The following is an 18446-nucleotide window of genomic DNA, read 5'->3' on the forward strand; positions in this document are numbered from 1 at the left end:
GCTCAAGGGAGTAAAATATTATGCTTTGTTGACCCCGCCTTCAAACAGAGATACATTGACAGCTTAAGCTTCTTACCCATGAGATTGGCTCAAATGCCAGAGGCCTTGGGTTTTGAAAACTCTGTCAAAGGCTATTTCCCTCATTTCTTCACATCTGAGGAGAATCTACATTATATAGGATCTTATCCAGCCCCCGAAATGTACGGGTGTGATCAAATGTCTCCCAAAGAGCGTGAGAGATTCATGACATGGTACGAGACCGTAAGACATGGCACTTTTGATTTCCATAAAGAGATGGAATCATACTGTGACAATGACGTTGTTATACTTCGTGAAGGATGCCTCAGATTCAGAGAAGAGGTAATCAAAGATGCGGGCATTGACCCCTGGAGCTGTACAACTATTGCATCAGCGTGCATGAAAACCTATCGTACACACTATCTAACTCCTGAATCTATAGCTATCCCATCGCCAGACAACTACCGACGCCAATTCAAGGCCTACTCTAGTGGTTCCATTCAATGGTTGGAGTACTTGGCCCAGGATAAAGATATTTTTATCCAACATGCTTTGAATCGGGGGGAGAAGGCTTTTGGGCCTTACCATGTAGATGGATACACACAGATTGACGGGGTTGAGACAGTGTATGAGTACAACGGTTGTTTCTTCCACGGTTGTAAATTATGCTTTGTCCCCCACACCTTGTGTGTCCTAACCCAAAAGACTTTTGGGGAAATGTACCAAGAGTTTCAAGACAAACTGAATTCTTTAAAGGCTACTTACGGGTTAAAAGTTGTGGTTTTGTGGGAGCACGAATGGACAGCCCTCAAAAAGGCAGATCCTAGTGTTAAGGCCTTCCTTACCCATTATGACCCTCCAGAGCCCCTGGAACCGCGACAGGCCTTGTTTGGAGGCCGGACCAATGCTTTGACATTGCGTTATGTAGCTCAACCCGACGAGACAATAGGCTATGTAGATTTTACATCCCTATATCCTCATGTAATGAGTTCCTCATTCTATCCTATAGGGCATCCTGAAATTATTCACAGCGACTTTGACGAACCCCAAAATTATTTTGGTTTAATCAAAGCGACTGTCTACCCTCCTAGGGGGCTGTTTATACCTGTGTTGCCTTACAAGGGTCCTAAAGGAAAACTTTTCTTTCCCCTTTGTCGCACATGCTGTGAAAACCACAACCAGGAAAACCCCTGTGATCACACAGATCAAGAAAGAGCCCTGACCGGTGTATGGGTCACTGTAGAATTCTCTAAGGCTTTAGAGAAGGGGTATCGTGTGGCCAAAATCTTTGAAGTGTGGAACTTTTCCAGGAAATCAGACACACTTTTTAAAGAGTACATCAAAACCTTCTTGAGATGCAAGCAGATGGCTTCAGGCTATCCTGCATCGGTCACAGATCAAGAAAGTAAAGACCAGTACATTCAAGACTACCATGACAGAGAAGGCATACTTCTTGACCCTGACAGAATAGAGGTCAACAAAACCAAAAGAAATGTGTCGAAATTGTACTTGAACTCCCTTTGGGGGAAATTAGCGCAGAGATGCAATATGCTAACAACTTCGATCATTAAAGACCCCGAAGAATTTTTGGAATTTGTTTTTTCGGACCAATACGAAATTTCACATTTTTCCTTCTTGAGTCAAGACATTGCCTTGGTGCAATGGAGGCGCCACCAAAAGTGGGTTCTACCCCCGGGTAATGTAAATGTGTTTCTTGCAGCATTTACCACAGCCTATGGCCGCCTTGAACTGTACACCCTCATGGAACAGCTTCAGAGGCGGGTTCTTTACCACGACACAGACTCTGTGGTCTATGTAAGCAAACCGGGGGATTGGACCCCCCCACTTAGCAACTATCTTGGGGGTTTAACGAGTGAACTCGAAGAGGGTGACCATATTACGGAATGGTCCTCATGTGGTCCAAAAAGCTATGCTTTTAGGACTAAAGCCAATCACGTGGTGTTGAAAGCCAAAGGCGTGACTCAAAACTATGAAAATGCACCGCGTGTAAACTTGGAATCAATCACGCGCTTGGTCGAGGGGTTCGTAAAGGACAAGAATAGTGACTTGGAGATTTTGAGCTCCTACAACAAAATAGTGAGGGATAAAAAGGGGTTCCATCTAAGAAACGCACCACTCACTAAAAGATTCAGGGTAGTCTATGACAAGAGACAGCTATTGCCTGACGGTACCACATTGCCCTTTGGCTACTGACTTATGCTACAAGCCCCAGTGTGTCTTAAAGCTTAAGATATTATGACTGCTGTCGAGGGTTTTGACCCCCGGCTACAATTGCCTTTTTCAGCATTAATTGCCGGCCCTTCAAACAGTGGCAAAACTTTTTTTGTAAAAAGTATTTTAGAGAATTCTGAACATGTGTTATCTCAAAAGCCTGACAATATTGTATGGTGTTATTCATGTTACCAACCTCTGTATGATGAATTATTGAAGACAATAAAAATCAAGTTTGTTGAAGGAATACCCGATTCTCTGTCTGATGATGAACTTCTCCCCCCACATGTAAATAATCTGCTGGTTTTGGACGATATGCTATTTGCTGGTAGCGAACACCCTGAAATTGCACGAGCTTTTACCCAATATACTCATCATAGAAACCTGTCCGTGCTTTACTTGGTCCAGAATGTGTTTCACCAAGGTAAAAATAGTCGGACCATTAGCTTGAATGCCAACTACATGGTATTGTTTAAAAATCCTAGAGACAAACTGCAAATTAGCACTCTAGCTCAGCAGATGTACCCTGGACGGAAATCATACTTTATGGAGAGCTATGAGGACGCTACCAAAGAGCCATTTTCTTATTTAATCGTGGATTTAAAAGCAAATACTCCAGAACACCTTAGGCTACGTACAGGGCTGTTTCCGGGGGAGAGGCCTGCTGCATACCTTCCTAAAAAGTAAACGCTATGTCTCTGCGTTTAAAAAGAAACCTCCCCCTCTTGAGAAGGCTAGTAGGTTCTACAGCTAAAGAACGGAAGGCCATCTTGGGTCGCTGTTCTTCAGATCTCATATTAGCCCTATGTGAGATTGCTTTGAATCTTCTCAAAGGACGCATTCCACTCACCCTGAACCAATTGAAAAAATTAAGGAGACAAAAGACAGCGATCAAACTCTTTGCCAATAAAAGGGCCAGTCTTCAAAAGAAAAGACATAGTATACAACAGTCTGGGGGTTTTCTTCTACCTTTACTCAGTATAGCCGTGCCCTTCATCACCAGCCTTATTGCGGCCAGACGTGGTGGTTGAACACGGGTTGTGATGGCCACTAAAATGTACTTGGTGCCTCAACAAGAGTTGGATAGACTTAAAAAACAAATGCAGGGTCCTGAAGATATCAGACAAACAGCGGAAAATGATTTGGATACGGCCATGAAGGATGTTTTGAACCGAAAAGGATTGAACCCCTATGATAAGATTCAAAAATACACAAACCTAATGCAAAGGTATTTGACTCGGGTAAAGCAAGGGGAGAGAGAGACTAACCATTTAACCCTTTCCCTACCGGACCCTTTAACAGATGTCGAACCTAACGATAGCCATGCCCCTGTAAGGCCTGTACCGTCGATCTTACCTAGTGGCGATAATATGTCGGGTGAAGCTCAAATGCCATTTGAAGATAAAGTTATGCATGACCTACTGACACATGTGCCTTTACGTAACAGGAAGAATGTTAAATACATTATGAACAAGATAAAAGACTCAAAGGGGATAGCTGCTTGGAACGACTCTGGAGAGTTTATCCTTCAGGGCTCTGTGGTTAGGGGGTCCCATATGCAGGACTTGCTTAAAAGTACCACGGCTGCCCACAAGGTTGCTGATGACCGAAGGCCTCCCGGCTGGCGTCAGTTTCTTAAGGCCCTGGCAATCCTCAACATCCCCCTCTCCGGTGTACCCAACCATAAGCTTCGTCAACAGATTCAAGCTTTAAAACAAAAGCCTTCAACGAGATACAGCACCCCTAAAGATGCCCCAACGACACCGGCCCCATATGAAAGCGATGATGCTAACTCATTTACTCCCATGAACGTCTCAGGACCTTTTCCTAAACCCGATCTCTCGGCGTGGTTAGACTTTTGAAAATGACTTTTGAATGACTATGATTAAATTCAATAAAATTTTTATTTGAAAAATAAGCAAGTTAACATTTGTGGCATTCTTGAAACATATGACGTGAGCATACGCCTTGATTACGCGTTCTTAAAGGACACACATTTGAACACTTTTGATATTTTCTAACAAAACAAGATACAAGGTTATCATTACTTCTTAAATCATCCTTATAAAGAGACATAACATCTTCAAAAGAAACTCCCCGGGCTCTTTGGCACAGGTAAAATACACAGTGGTGACCGCATGTAGTGGAAAGGTTATCTTGCACTTGTTTGATGTTGTAGTAGATCTTTGTACCGTTTAGGGTCAAAAAATCTTTAATAGATTTAGGGAAATGTGAAAAACCGGGGGGAAAGCCATAGGAATAAAAAAAAGTTGAGATTTTTCGTCCACCTTCCTGTTCTAATGTCATAGCTAGCCAATGTTCACCAGGCATGTGTTTAGGATGGGTATTGACAATAAACATTGCAGGCCTCTCAGACCATATCTCCATAGGTAATTCATCACAAGCCAACACTCCACAAAATTGTTTTCCAATCAAGCGGCTCATGAGCCCGTCCAACTCTTGGGTATTCATGTCTTTGTTCAAAGGTCCTTAATAATAATCCACTAAGACCTGTCTTCGGGCATTCACTTCCAAGATTGAATCAGAGCATGCGTAAACAATCATGCTAACTGTACAGGCTAAAGGTGTACGGAAACGCATTTCCAGCCTGAGGTTACCTTGGGACACCACAGACAGATTTCCTGAGGTGTCATCATCAGGTGATAAATTGAAAGCATACAATGTGTAACCCTCTGCAAAATCATTTCTGTCAATAGGTAAAGAGAGATCTTTTAGATGTCGCCCTGTAGCCAGGAATAGATTGTAAAATTCTCGCACAGATATGTTGTTATTAAATTGTGGTTGGAAAGCCTTCGCCGGAACCTGACGTCCGTCCTGACAGAGCGCTACATACTCTGCATTGAAGTGCTGAAAATTAAAGGGTTTTTTATCTAAACTGCCCGTATTAGAGGCGTGATCAACCAGACCTATAACCACATATCTAGGTAAAGGGCCTAGAAATAGGTTTTCTTGACTGCAGATTCTACTGCCCACAGGTATGCTAAAGGTTTTCATGGTAATTCTTTGGAGAGGGTAAAGGGCATTTCCTTTCATCAAAGCATGTGAGTGACCCAGGCGCACGGCCGGAGATACAGATACTTTTTTAATAAAAAGGGTTGCCCCCAACACTTTCAAACTAAAATCCCCGTCTTGGGGAGACATCAGGCAAAAATCATCCTTGGCCCTGGTTAATTTTAATCTTAAATCAACCGAATTTAAGAGTAACCGTTCTTGAAAGAAAATGTCAGAGTGTATAGGGCCTAGCAAATGAAACTCTCGAGATTCGGCGCAGTAGCGAGCTCGTGCCGCTAGTCCTTTGTTTGCACCGGTGGAAGGGTCTGTCGATTCCATAGAGGCTCCTGCAGTATCCTTGCTAAACAGCCCGGCGCTAAATTGGGTTTTGAGAGTGTCTTCGGAGTAGTTTAGTAAACACTCCATGATGGCTCTATAAGGGTATGTAGCGCTGCTTTGACTGATTAGGCGTTCACCCAAAGTCACATCAACTTGGGAGAAAATGGTGGCCAAGGGGTAATTAATGAGACTCACTTTGGCATCGTCTGCAATATTAGACCCATCTCTTTTGGTCACTTTTAGACGTAAATGCACCAAGGTGTTGTTGAGGTCCAGATAGTTGTCACCATGGCCTGGTATGAAAAATTCGATAGGCCCGTTATCGGTAATAGCAGAGAGAGGGGCTATCTCCACATAACTGGATCTATCTATTGAATGCTGCGTTAACGGTGCCGTGAAAAGATCAAGTTCTGTCTTTATAGCTTCAGAGGACATTCGATGTAAAAGAGCCATGTCACTTATTCTTTTAGAAAATACTTCCTAGTATTCTTTTAGCCTGTTTTGGTACAGACCTCCTCACTTTACCCCGTCTTTGACTTACTGAGGTTCTTTTAACAGTTAACCGCCGCTTTTTAGGTGCAGGTCTACGCCTTAAACCAGGAGGTCTCTTTTTTGGCCTTCGAGACAATATCATAAGCCCCGAGCCTTCTTGATGCTCCACCTCTGGTGACGCCCTTCGGGTCATAGCATTGGCTACAACCTCACTTACTATATTTTTAGCCGCTGATTTTAAATGTGGTTTGGCTATGCTGAAGCCTCTCTTCATAAACGGTAAAACCATCCTGAAGAGGTTACGGAATATACCTCCTATCCCCGAACCATACATTGTCGGCGCTCCATGATATCCTGGTAGTCCATTACCCACTTGATCCACATAGTATGAAACATAACGGTTAGGGTCGAGCTGATGGTGCTCCATAACCCTTTTATTTGTATTATGTTTATAAATATAATACAGCTATTATATATGTAGAGAGGTTTTGGTGGGTCTAAAGTGGAGTTTTACAATCGTTTTACCATAAGTAAATTCAATGTTTTCGTTCTGATCCGTTTTAAGCTCAACCAGAATGTTTTCAATATAGTTCTTGCTGACATGTACGTAGTGCGGCTTGTCATAATTGACAGTGACGATGTCCCCATCCTTGCCGTCTATATGAACTGTTCGCAGGAGGGGCACACAGCTGTCTCCGACCCTTTGATAGGTTATGATGTCGGTATAGACAAATATGTTGTAAAAGCCTGCATGTATATCCGCAGGGAATGGGAATAATTTATCGTTCACATACGTCCATTTATTGGGACCCATCCCCAACATGTAGGATAAATTACCGCTGGTCTTTATACCTCCGTTAGCAGGCCCTGAGATTTGTATCCTTTTATGGATTGGATTGTAGAATAGGAATATTTCCATCTTGTTCAGGGTTAGGTGTTCATTCAACTCTGAGACGATCCTGTCGACGGTTCTATAGAAACCTTTTTTAAGCTTAATAAGTTTCGCAGGTTCCGAGAACCTTTTGCAATAAAAATCACGGTCCTTAGCTTTGATATTATACCAACTATGGGGGTATGTAATCTCGCTGAGACCTACTTCCCAAGCCTCTGATAACTCTATAGGCTTTGGAAAATTGGTTGTATACTTCGAACTCTGATTATTACGATATATCTGTGCCGACGCATTACTGGGGAGAGTCAGGTAGAAGCCGCTGTGTTCCATGATGCCCAACTGTGTACACGCGAATGATGCGCTAGTTATCATGACTAGGGGTTTAAATTAACCCCCGTTGCCTCCACCACATCCTGCTCCAATACCCAACTGTTGAACTTTTGAGGCCAGTTTTTCCAGCGGACCAGCAACCATTTTTTACCCTTTTCTCTCTTCTGATCTAGAATCTCCTCCACGTGAAAGACTTTGTCTTTACCCAACTGGACCTTCTGTAATTCCTTCTCATAAAAAGATCCCTCTATAAGATCCCCGTCATAATCTTTTAATTTGTAGACCGGCGGAATGCGTGGCAGACATTCGGTAACGGTAAACAACTCCGAGCTAAAGCCTTGTTCGTATTTTTTGTCGAAAACACCCCTCAACTTTGATATACGCACCAAGTCACCCACTAGGAATTTAAAAGTCATTTTTTTCTTACGGCGAAGTGGGAACAAACCATACATATTTTTAAAGACTTGAAAAGAGTTTTCCGAAGAGACCTCCGAGGGCTTCATACGTATAGTCTTATGGTAGCTGTGGTTGTAACCGTTTACTAAATCCTGAACTATGTCTGTATATCGGTTGGTGTTGTGAGCTGTAAAATAGCGCCACATCCGCTCTTTCAAAGTCCTATTAAAGCGTTCCACAACCGAAGCTTTCAAATCAGAGCCTGTAGCAAAATGTACTATATTATACTTATTCATTAGCTTCTGAAATGTTTGATTAAAAAATTCTTTTCCGCCATCCGTCTGCACTTTCTTGGGGGCGCCTCCTGCCTTCAAGATCGATTCAAAGGCCCTGGTCACCTCTGCCCCGCTCTTATTTTTTAACACCCTTACATAGGCTAATTTAGAGAAAATATCTATAACCGTTAGCATGTAGCGATTTCCATCATTTTTATCGGCAAGGGACTGCATGTCACATAGATCCGCCTGAAATTGGGATAATGGATGCGTAGAAAAAACTCTATTTCTTGGAAAATGTTTTCTTACAGGTTTATGTAGAGTGTAGGCATCTTGCTCTGATAACCATTCATTCACTTTAGCATCGCTTAACAGACTCCCTGTTTCTTCGACTATAGCTCTCTGTAAACGCTCTTTACCCCCATAAGACCCGGGGTTAGAGGGATTATAATATATGTTTTTCAACAGCTGCTCAGCCATCCTTCTTGCCTCTCTGAGGTACAATAACTGTAATGAGCCACTTTCATATAACGACAACATTTCAGTTTGTGAATTTTTATTTTAAGAATGCAACAATTATTACGTATACAGACAATTCAGGATTTGTTGCAAGATACAAGTCCCCGTTTTCTCAACAATCACAGCATGCAACACCCTGTATATATTGTTTAGATTTACAGGTTTGTTTCGCTGAATTTTTAAAACACACACGTCTGATATATAAGTATATAAACAACAAATATGATACACATTCACATTAAAGGGTGGTTCAAACAAATAATGTAAAATCTTAGCCAAAGTTATTTCTAGTTCTTCAGAATCCTCAACAAGCCTTGATACCATATGTGACCATTGTAAACTCTCGCCCGTATGTCGGACATGTTTCATGATTTGCTCCATTTTTAACACACGCTCTACAATAACCCCTGTATTGTGGGTTGTGTAGAACTTTACATTGTTCACTTTATTTTCAATAATCTGATGCATAACATTTGTAAGGTCTCTCAAAAGAAAAAATGTATTTATTCGCTCAAACATCGTAGACACATAGTTACCCATAGCTCTAAATAAACAAAATGTCACTCGGTCTCTTGGGATTTATTGAGCCAGAAAAGCATCACATCAGCCATCACAGCTTCCCTGTATTTGTTGTCGTCCACCAGGGTGTGTCGGATTTCTTTGAGTTTCTCATGGATGAAGAGGGCCTCCTTCAGTTCATGTAGGAAGGCTTCGGTTACCCCGTAAACTCTAGGGATAGACGGCGCAATACCCATAGACTCCAGGGCGATGACCAGCGCTGGTATAAAACGGCAGGACCACAGTCTTTTCACCAGCTCCTCAAAATGATTGAAAAAGTAGTATCTAGGAGGGTCGTAGAGGCAAGGATGACGACGCTGGCTGGGATGATTGATCTCACAGCCGATGCATTTTTCTCGTATATATTCGCCAATCACCACGTTTAAAAGTGTAGCTACAGAGGCCTTGATTGTATCCACAAAAACAGTACTGGCCACCCCATCAAACACATCCTCAGGCTGGGTAAATGTCGGGGGTGTCACGGGTCTTGCCAGGGGTGCGTAGAGTGTAGGGCTTCGTGGCATAGAGTCTTTAGTGTCGGGCCCCCATGACGTAGTGGCTTCCTCGTAGATGGTCTGGAGATCCATGGTGTATGCTGAAATGAAGAACTGTCTGCTTTTTTTCTTTTTATTGTAGAACAAGGCCCTTGGGTATCTGGGGGGGGGGCGGGGTTAAAGCATCCGCTTACTTAGTTTTCTTCTGACGCTGTATCTTCTTGAGGCTCTTTTGCATCGTAATCTTTACGATTCGTATATATTATGCACTTCTTTAAATGAACAAGGCTCTGACGCTGTTGGCTCTGTACAAAGAGAGCATCCAACGGTTGCAACATTTTCAATTCCAGTACATCCCAACTGTTAAAAGGAATAAGCAGACGCAGTCGGGTATCCCCAGTCAGGCCACCACCCCTAAGTTTGTGGTTTCGGATTGCCTCGGTGCCGATATAGAACTCCACGCTGCCGCACGGTCGGCCATTCTTTCTTTGTATTTTCACCCTGTGAAATATTTGTCCTGAGGAGTCCGGGGTACCTTCCCAACGGGTCTCGTGGCCCGTGAACACACTATACCCCTTGGTGATAAGGCTCAGTTCAGGACACACAACCTTGCGAAAAACCGACCAGTCTTCAACACCATATTCCAAGCCTACAGTCTGGTCTGTATATTCTTCTCCTTCATCTACCGTATAGAGGGTCACTCTACAGGCCAGGTAATCAAACCGATACCCCCACTGCTGGCCATTAGACATCAACACTTGATCTGTCAGAGCATTTGCTGGCGGTATTTGGGTTCTATACACATTTAAAAAACGTTTTTTTGGCGCATCATATATTGCTGGTTGATACTTTGCCCTTGCTCTATGGGCAACCCGAAGGCCTGTTTCAGTTGTTACAGTCATCACTGCTTTGGTACCGATCCCAAATTCCATGGTTATTCTTAAGATCTTGTGCACTCTTAAACAGGTATTGTTCAGCGGCTTTATAAGGGGCCTTAACCAACCCAAACCGTGAGAAACAGTAACAGGTTGACCTGACACATGGTCACTTACTCAACCCCACCAACCCCCCTGGGCATGCACCCTTCTACATGACATAGGGTCATAAATCATTACATAGGGTCATAAATCAGGCTTGGGTCATCAATCATTAACGGCCTGTCAAAGGGACCCTTACTCACCCCATAGCCCCCACCTAACCAGGCTTGTCTATCAGGCTTGGGTCATCAATCATTAACGGCCTGTCAAATGGACCCTTACTCACCCCATAGCCCCCACCTAACCAGGCTTGCCTGACCAGAAGACATGCACACGTCATCACTACATAGGGTTCACATAGAGTTCACATAGGTTCACATAGGGTCATCAATCAAAATTTTGACCCGTGACATCTACTCTATTCTCTCTAGTGAAGACATCAAAACTATGAAATAACACATAGGGAATCATGTATGTAGTAATCAAAAAAGTCTTAAACAAAAAATATTTCTGAGATTCTTCAAATAGCCACCCTTTGCCTTGATTACAGGTTTGCAAACTCTTGGCATTCTCTCAACCAGCTTCACCTGGAATGTTTTTCAAACTCCTTTTGAAGGAGTTGCCACATATACTGAGCACTTGTTGGCTGCTTTTCCTTCACTCTGCGGTCTGACTCCTCCCAAACCATATCAATTTGGTTGAGGTCGGGGGATTGTGGAGGCCAGGTCATCTGATGCAGCACTCCATCACTCTCCTTCTTGGTCAAATAGCCCTCACACAGCATGGAGGTGTGTTGGGTCATTGTCCTGTTGAAAAACAAATGATTGTCCCACTAAGCCCAAGCCAGATGGGATGGCGTATCGATGCATAATGCTGACGTAGCCATGCTGGTTAAGTGTGCCTTGAATTCTAATGCTTTACATTGGGAAATACACGCTTTACATTAGGAAATACACAGCCCCAGGACTACCTGACATGATGACTCCTTGCTGTCCCCAGTCCACCTAGCCATGCTGTTGTTCCAGTTTCAACTGACCTGAGCCCTAGGACCATGCCCCAGGACTACCTGACATGATGACTCCTTGCTGTCCCCAGTCCACCTGGCCATGCTGCTGCTCCAGTTTCAACTTCCACCTGACTGTGCTGCTGCTCCAGTTTCAACTGTTCTGCCTTATTATTATTCGACCATGCTGGTCATTTATGAACATTTGAACATCTTGGCCATGTTCTGTTATAATCTCCACCCGGCACAGCCAGAAGAGCCAGAAGGCCACCCCACATAGCCTGGTTCCTCTCTAGGTTTCTTCCTAGGTTTTGGCCTTTCTAGGGAGTTTTTCCTAGCCACCGTGCTTCTACACCTGCATTGCTTGCTGTTTGGGGTTTTAGGCTGGGTTTCTGTACAGCACTTTGAGATATCAGCTGATGTACGAAGGGCTATATAAATAAATTTGATTTGATTTGATTTGTTACTTGAATTCTGTGAAGCATTTATTTGGGTTACAATTTCTGAGGCTGGTAACTCTAATGAATTTATCCTCTCCAGCTGGGAAACTCTGGGTCTTCCATTCCTGTGGCGGTCCTCATGAGAGCCAGTTTCATCGTAATGCTTGATGGATTGCTTGATGGATTTAGCTCCTGCACTTGAATAAAAATATTCAAGTGATATATTCAAGTGAAATATGAAATATTCCTTATTGACTGACCTTCATGTCTTAAAGTAATGATGGGCTGTCGTTCTCTTTGCTTATTTGAGCTGTTTTGCCATAATATGGACTTGGTGTTTTACCAAATAGGGCCATCTTCTGTATACTTGTGCATATTTGATATTTGTGCATCTGTAACTTTCTCACTCATCATTATTCATGATTCATTCGGGATGATCCATAATCCTGGTACAGTAGCATCCACATTAATGTCGAAGTGTTTGGAAAAATATTATATTCTTATTTAAAAAATAGTTGTAGAGTCACAAGCTTGATGTAGTTATTGCATACTATAAATATTGGAACAAGTACTGCTGTAAATGTTTGACTACTTTAATTCACATAAGTTAATTATACCCAGCACTTTTGCCCCCTAAAATGTGGGAGCTATGTACAAAAAGTGCTGTAATTTCAAAACGGTTCACCCAATATGGATGAAAACAAGCTTAAATTAAAGCTGGTGGTCTGCACTTTAACATCACAGTCATTGTATCATTTCAAATTCAAAGTGCTGGAGTACAGATCCAAAACAACAAAACATTTGTCACTGTCCCAATACTTTTGGAGCTCACTGTATGTTCCTCTTGTGATGTTATTGTTTAACAGAGACATGAATATCAATTGCCTGGCTCTGCTCCTGGGAGAGGGAGCACCAGAAGGACTGTAGGAACTGTTTCAGAGGGAAAAGGCCTTGGTTCAGTTGAAGGCAATCTGGGATTTTTCCTGCTGTTCAATGGTCATTTCAATTAGCCACAGCCAAAGTCACAATCAAATCAAATCAAATGTTTTTATATAACCCTTCGTACATCAGCTGATATCTCAAAGTGCTGTACAGAAACCCAGCCTAAAACCCCAAACAGCAAGCAATGCAGGTGTTGAAGCATGTTGGCTAGGAAAAACTCCCTAGAAAGGCCAAAACCTAGGAAGAAACCTAGAGAGGAACCAGGCTATGAGGGGTGACCAGTCCTCTTCTGGCTGTGCCGGGTGGAGATAATAACAGAACATGGCCAAGATGTTCAAATGTTCATAAATGACCAGCATGGTCAAATAATAGGTCTGAGACAGATAGCACGTCCGATGAACAGGTCAGGATTCCATAGCCGCAGGAAGAACAGTTGAAACTGGAGCAGCAGCACGGCCAGGTGGACTGGGGACAGCAAGGAGTCATCATGCCAGGTAGTCCTGAGGCATGGTCCTACGGCTCAGGTCCTCCGAGAGAGAGAAAGAAAGAGAGAAAGAGAGAATTAAAGAGAGCATACTTAAATTCACACAGGACACCGGATAAGACAGGAGAAGTACTCCAGATATAACAAACTGACCCTAGCCCCCTGACACATAAACTACTGCAGCATAAATACTGGAGGCTGGGACAGGAGGTGTCAGGAGACACTGTGGCCCCATCCGATGATAACCCCCGGACAGGGCCAAACAGGAAGGATATAACCCCACCCACTTTGCCAAAGCACAGCCCCCACACCACTAGAGAGATATCTTCAACCACCGACTTACCATCCTTAGACAAGGCCGAGTATAGCCCACAACCCAAGGGGGGGCGTCAACCCAGACAGGAAGATCACGTCAGTGACTCAACCCACTCAAGTGATGCACCCCTCCTAGGGACGGCATGAAAGAGCACCAGCAAGCCAGTGACTCAGCCCCTGTAATAGGGTTAGAGGCAGAGAATCCCAGTGGAGAGAGGGGAACCGGCCAGGCGGAGACAGCAAGGGCGGTTCGTTGCTCCAGAGCCTTTCCATTCACCTTCACACTCCTGGGCCAGACTACACTCAATCATAGGACCTACTGAAGAGATGAGTCTTCAATAAAGACTTAAAGGTTGAGACGAGTCTGCGTCTCTCACATGGGTAGGCAGACCATTCCATAAAAATTGAGCTCTATAGGAGAAAGCCCTGCCTCCAGCTGTTTGCTTAGAAATTCTAGGGACAATTAGGAGGCCTGTGTCTTGTGACCGTAGCGTACGTGTAGGTATGTACGGCAGGACCAAATCAGAGAGATAGGTAGGAGCAAGCCCATGTAATAGTTTGTAGGTTAGCAGTAAAACCTTGAAATCAGCCCTTGCCTTGACAGGAAGCCAGTGTAGAGAGGCTAGCACTGGAGTAATATGATCACATTTTCTAGCAGCTGTATTTAGCACTAACTGAAGTTTATTTAGTGCTTTATCCGATGATGATATCTGATACAATGATATCTATAAGAAATTGTGAAATATTTTCTTCAATATTATCTGTCTCCTTTGCAAAGAGGACAGATGTTGTCTGGTAACAATTAGTCTATCCTATCTTATTGCATTGACTAAATAAAATGAATGTAATAAAATACATTATATTTTGCCTATGGTATATACATTTCTAGAAACGTATATAGAGAATAGCAATAATGTCATAACAAGTTGATGCTTATTGTTTATTATGTTTCAAATCATTTAAATGTCTACTTTTTCATAAAATATTGTGGTTTAAAAAAAGAGCACATTTCTGCCCGATGCCACTTAAAATGTCCAAAATAGCACATATTTCTATGACAGTATAATGCTTTTGCCAGTGTTGCCCATGCTTAGACCGGTTATGCACATTTGAGTTCACATTCAGGCTCCCGAGCTGTGAATACCTTGCTTCTTTAATATCAGTTTATACGAAAAAGTTTTTCTTTACAGTGACCCCCCCCATCCCCCACCCCACTATCGGGGCATGTACTCTACAAGGTGTCAAAGTTCCACAAGGATGCAGGCCCATGTTGACTCCAATGCTTCCCACAGTTGTGTCAAGTTGGCTGGCTGTCCGTTGGGTGGTTGACCGTTCTTGATACACACAGGGAACTGTTGAGTGTGAAAAACCCAGCAGCGTTGCAATTCTTGAAACACTTAAATTGGTGTGCCTGGCACCTACTACCATACCCTGGTACTTAAATCTTTTGTCTTTCCCATTCATCCTCTGAATGGCACACATACACAATCCATGTCTAAATTGTTTCAAGGCTTAAAAATCCTTCTTTAATCTGTCTCCTCCCCTTCATCTACACTGATTGAATTTGATTTAACCTCTCTAGGGTAGGGGGCAGCATTCAGAATTTTGGATGAAAAGCATGCCCAAATTTAACCACCTGCTACTTGGGCCCAGAAGATATGATATGCATATAACTGGTCAATTTGGATAGAAATCACTCTAAAGTTTCCAAAACTGTTAAAATAGTGTCTGTGAGTATAACAAAACTGATTTGGTAGGTGAAAACCTGAGAAAAATGTATTCAGGAAGTATTTTTGTTTTTGTTTTGTAGTTTTCTATTCAATGCCAGTATCCATTGACTTAGGACTCAATTCCTATGCCTTCCACTAGATGTCAACAGTCTTTAGAAATTGTTTCAGGCTTGTATTCTTATAAATGAGGGAGTAAGACCAGTCTGAATGAGTGGACCCTACCGTGTCGCAGAGCTTTTTCATGCGCAACCTTTTATATTGACTACATTATTGTCCGGTTGAAATATTCTAGATAATTTAGGCTAAAAACAACCTGAGGATTGAATATAAACATCGTTTAACATGTTTCTATGAACTTTACGGATACAATTTTGATTTTTTTGTCTGCCTGTTTTGACTGCGTTTGAGCCTGTGGATTACTGAAGAAAACGCGTGAACAAAATGGAGGTTTTTGGATATAAAGAGACTTTATCGAACAAAAGGAACATTTATTGAGTGAATGAATGTCTTCTGAGTGCCACCATATGAAGATCATCAAAGCTAAGGGATTAATTTTTTCTCTATTTCTGACTTGTGTAACTCTTCTACTTGGCTGGCAACTGTTTGTAATGATTTGTCTGCTGGGCTATGTTCTCAAATAATCGTAAGGTATGCTTACGCCGTAAAGCATTTTTAAAATCTTACACCGTGGTTGGATTCACAAGAAGTTAATCGTTAATCTGTATTTGAATTTGGCGCTCTGCAATCTCACTGGATGTTGGCCAGATGGGACGCTAGCGTCCCACATACCCTAGAGAGGTTTTTTAACAAGTGGTGACATTAATAAGGGATCATAGTTTCACCTGGATTCACCTGATCAGTTTGTGCCAGTATAAATGTTGGAACACTCAGTGTATATCTCTTTACTGTCTCAATTCCAGGCTGTTTTTCATTCAGACCTGGGGCACCAGAATCAGGTACAGGTTGACAATAGAGTGAATTAGTTACAGGTTGACTCTTTTCGAGTGAATCAGGTACAGGTTGACTCTATAGAGTGAATCAGTTACAGGTTGACTCTATAGAGTGAATCAGTTTCAGGTTGACTCTGTAGATTGAATCAGCTACAGGTGAGTGAAATCTCTGGCCATCAATGACAATCTCTCAATTCACCTGAAAACCAGCAGTATTGCAGACCTTCAATCTTGGAATTGAGCATCTCAGACGTCCCTCTGAATTTTCAGCTAACAGACACTAGAGGTCTCTATAGAGATACAATTTTGACTAGCAGTCAGGTAATGACTAGGTACAGACAGGAAAGCCTGTTAAACAATGTGTGCTCATCATCACCTTTACAGTTCCCTCATTCAAACTTCCTAATATCTTACAGAACATCACCTTTAAAGGGTGATTTCACAATTTTTCTATTTCATATTCATAATCTCCAACATCAAAATGTGTAAATGGCAAGACATAACCTTTAAAGGGAAATATTGCAATTTAATCCCGAACATTGCCTGCTCATTGCCTGCACATAATTGGTTAAAATCACGAAACACACTAGATGATGTCATTGGAAACACTTATCTTATCTACAAAACGTAGAAAGTTGTCATGTTAACAAATGTTGATGTTGGGGTGGTGCTGAAGATTATGAATATGGAGTAGAACATTTTTGAAATGTACCTTAAACATCACTTTTAAGAATGGTATGTGCTGAATTCTAATCCATTTTGTTTTAGGGTTTTAGGGATACCAGAATAATCAACAAGCCTGTCAATATTATTTTCAAAGTGCCAAACAAATATCTGTATTAAGAGTGTGTAACTTTCCGGCTAAGTATTTGTATAAATTTCTGCCTCAATGACCTTGTTTGCAAGCCGTAGATAATTGGATTCAAATTAGCAGGGACGACATGAAATAGAACGTAAGCCAGTTTTCTCAAATATGGATAGTTTGGAAAGCGATGCAGTATGATGGTTAGAAACCCACTCCACAGCATAATGAGATACAGTACCAGGTGGCTTGCACAGGTCTGCAACGCTCTGTTGTTCAGCTCTTTGCTCTTCTTGGTCCAGCAAATCACAGCAATCCTGAAATAAGTGACAGCGATGCTTCCCATTGATGAAGTAAAGAGCAGCACAGTGAAAAAGAGTCCATAGATGTTGTTGATTGAAACGTTCTCACAGGATAGCTTGAACAATGATGCATTGTCACAATAAGCATTCTGAATGATTGAACTACAGCGGGAAAGCCTTATGGTGAGACCCAGTAGGACAGACACTAACACAAGGGAAGCCCCCCAAGCAGACACGGACAACATAACTAAAGTTTTGTTTGTCATTATGGACGTGTACCTTAATGGGTAACAAATGGCCACATACCTGTCAAAGGCCATAATGATCAGTATCATATGTGAGGCTGATCCAAACGTGTGACTGAAAAAGGCCTGAGCAACACATTGGCTGTACGTGATAAACCTCTCAGTTGAAACAATGTCAGCCATGAGGCGAGGCAACAAGACAGTGTTGCCAATCAGATCATTTACAGACAGGTTACAGAAGAGGATGTACATTGGTTGGTGCAAGCTTCTCTCTGTGATAATGGCGACCAGGACTCCAATGTTAGACACAAGGAGGGCGAGATAGACAAACAGCAAGGAGAAAAAAATTGGATACATGAATGTCTGTGGCAATTGAAAACCCTGGATGTGAAGGATATGGCTTGGTAATGACATGTTGTCGTCCATCCTGTTAGCAATGAAGGGCAAACCTGAAAAAAAAGGACAGAAATATAAATAAAAATTATATTTTGTTATAATTGTAAATACAAGTTTTAAATGAAGATATACTACACATGCTGTTTGTATCCTCTTTTTAAAAATCTGCTGCTAGGAATTTTGAATACCCCATATAGACAAATTTGACAGAGTGAATAAGAATGCCGCAGCATTAACAGCTGTAGTCAGTCAAGAGGAAAACCTGTATACAGGCAGTCCTCCAAAGCCACGCTTGTACCTTGC

General features: G+C 42.3%; 1 protein-coding gene across 1 annotated transcript; it reads right to left on the bottom strand.

Annotated features, from left to right (window-relative positions):
• Positions 1 to 16236: 16236 nt before the first annotated feature.
• LOC109904897 (olfactory receptor 52E4-like) lies at positions 16237 to 18183 on the bottom strand. The gene has a single exon (XM_031789421.1). The coding sequence runs from the start codon at positions 18171 to 18173 to the stop codon at positions 17238 to 17240; it is 936 nt and encodes a 311-aa protein (XP_031645281.1). The 5' UTR covers positions 18174 to 18183; the 3' UTR covers positions 16237 to 17237.
• Positions 18184 to 18446: the final 263 nt, after the last annotated feature.

The sequence above is a fragment of the Oncorhynchus kisutch genome, linkage group LG15 (assembly GCF_002021735.2).
Source record: "Oncorhynchus kisutch isolate 150728-3 linkage group LG15, Okis_V2, whole genome shotgun sequence".
Classification (NCBI taxonomy): Eukaryota; Metazoa; Chordata; class Actinopteri; order Salmoniformes; family Salmonidae; genus Oncorhynchus; species Oncorhynchus kisutch.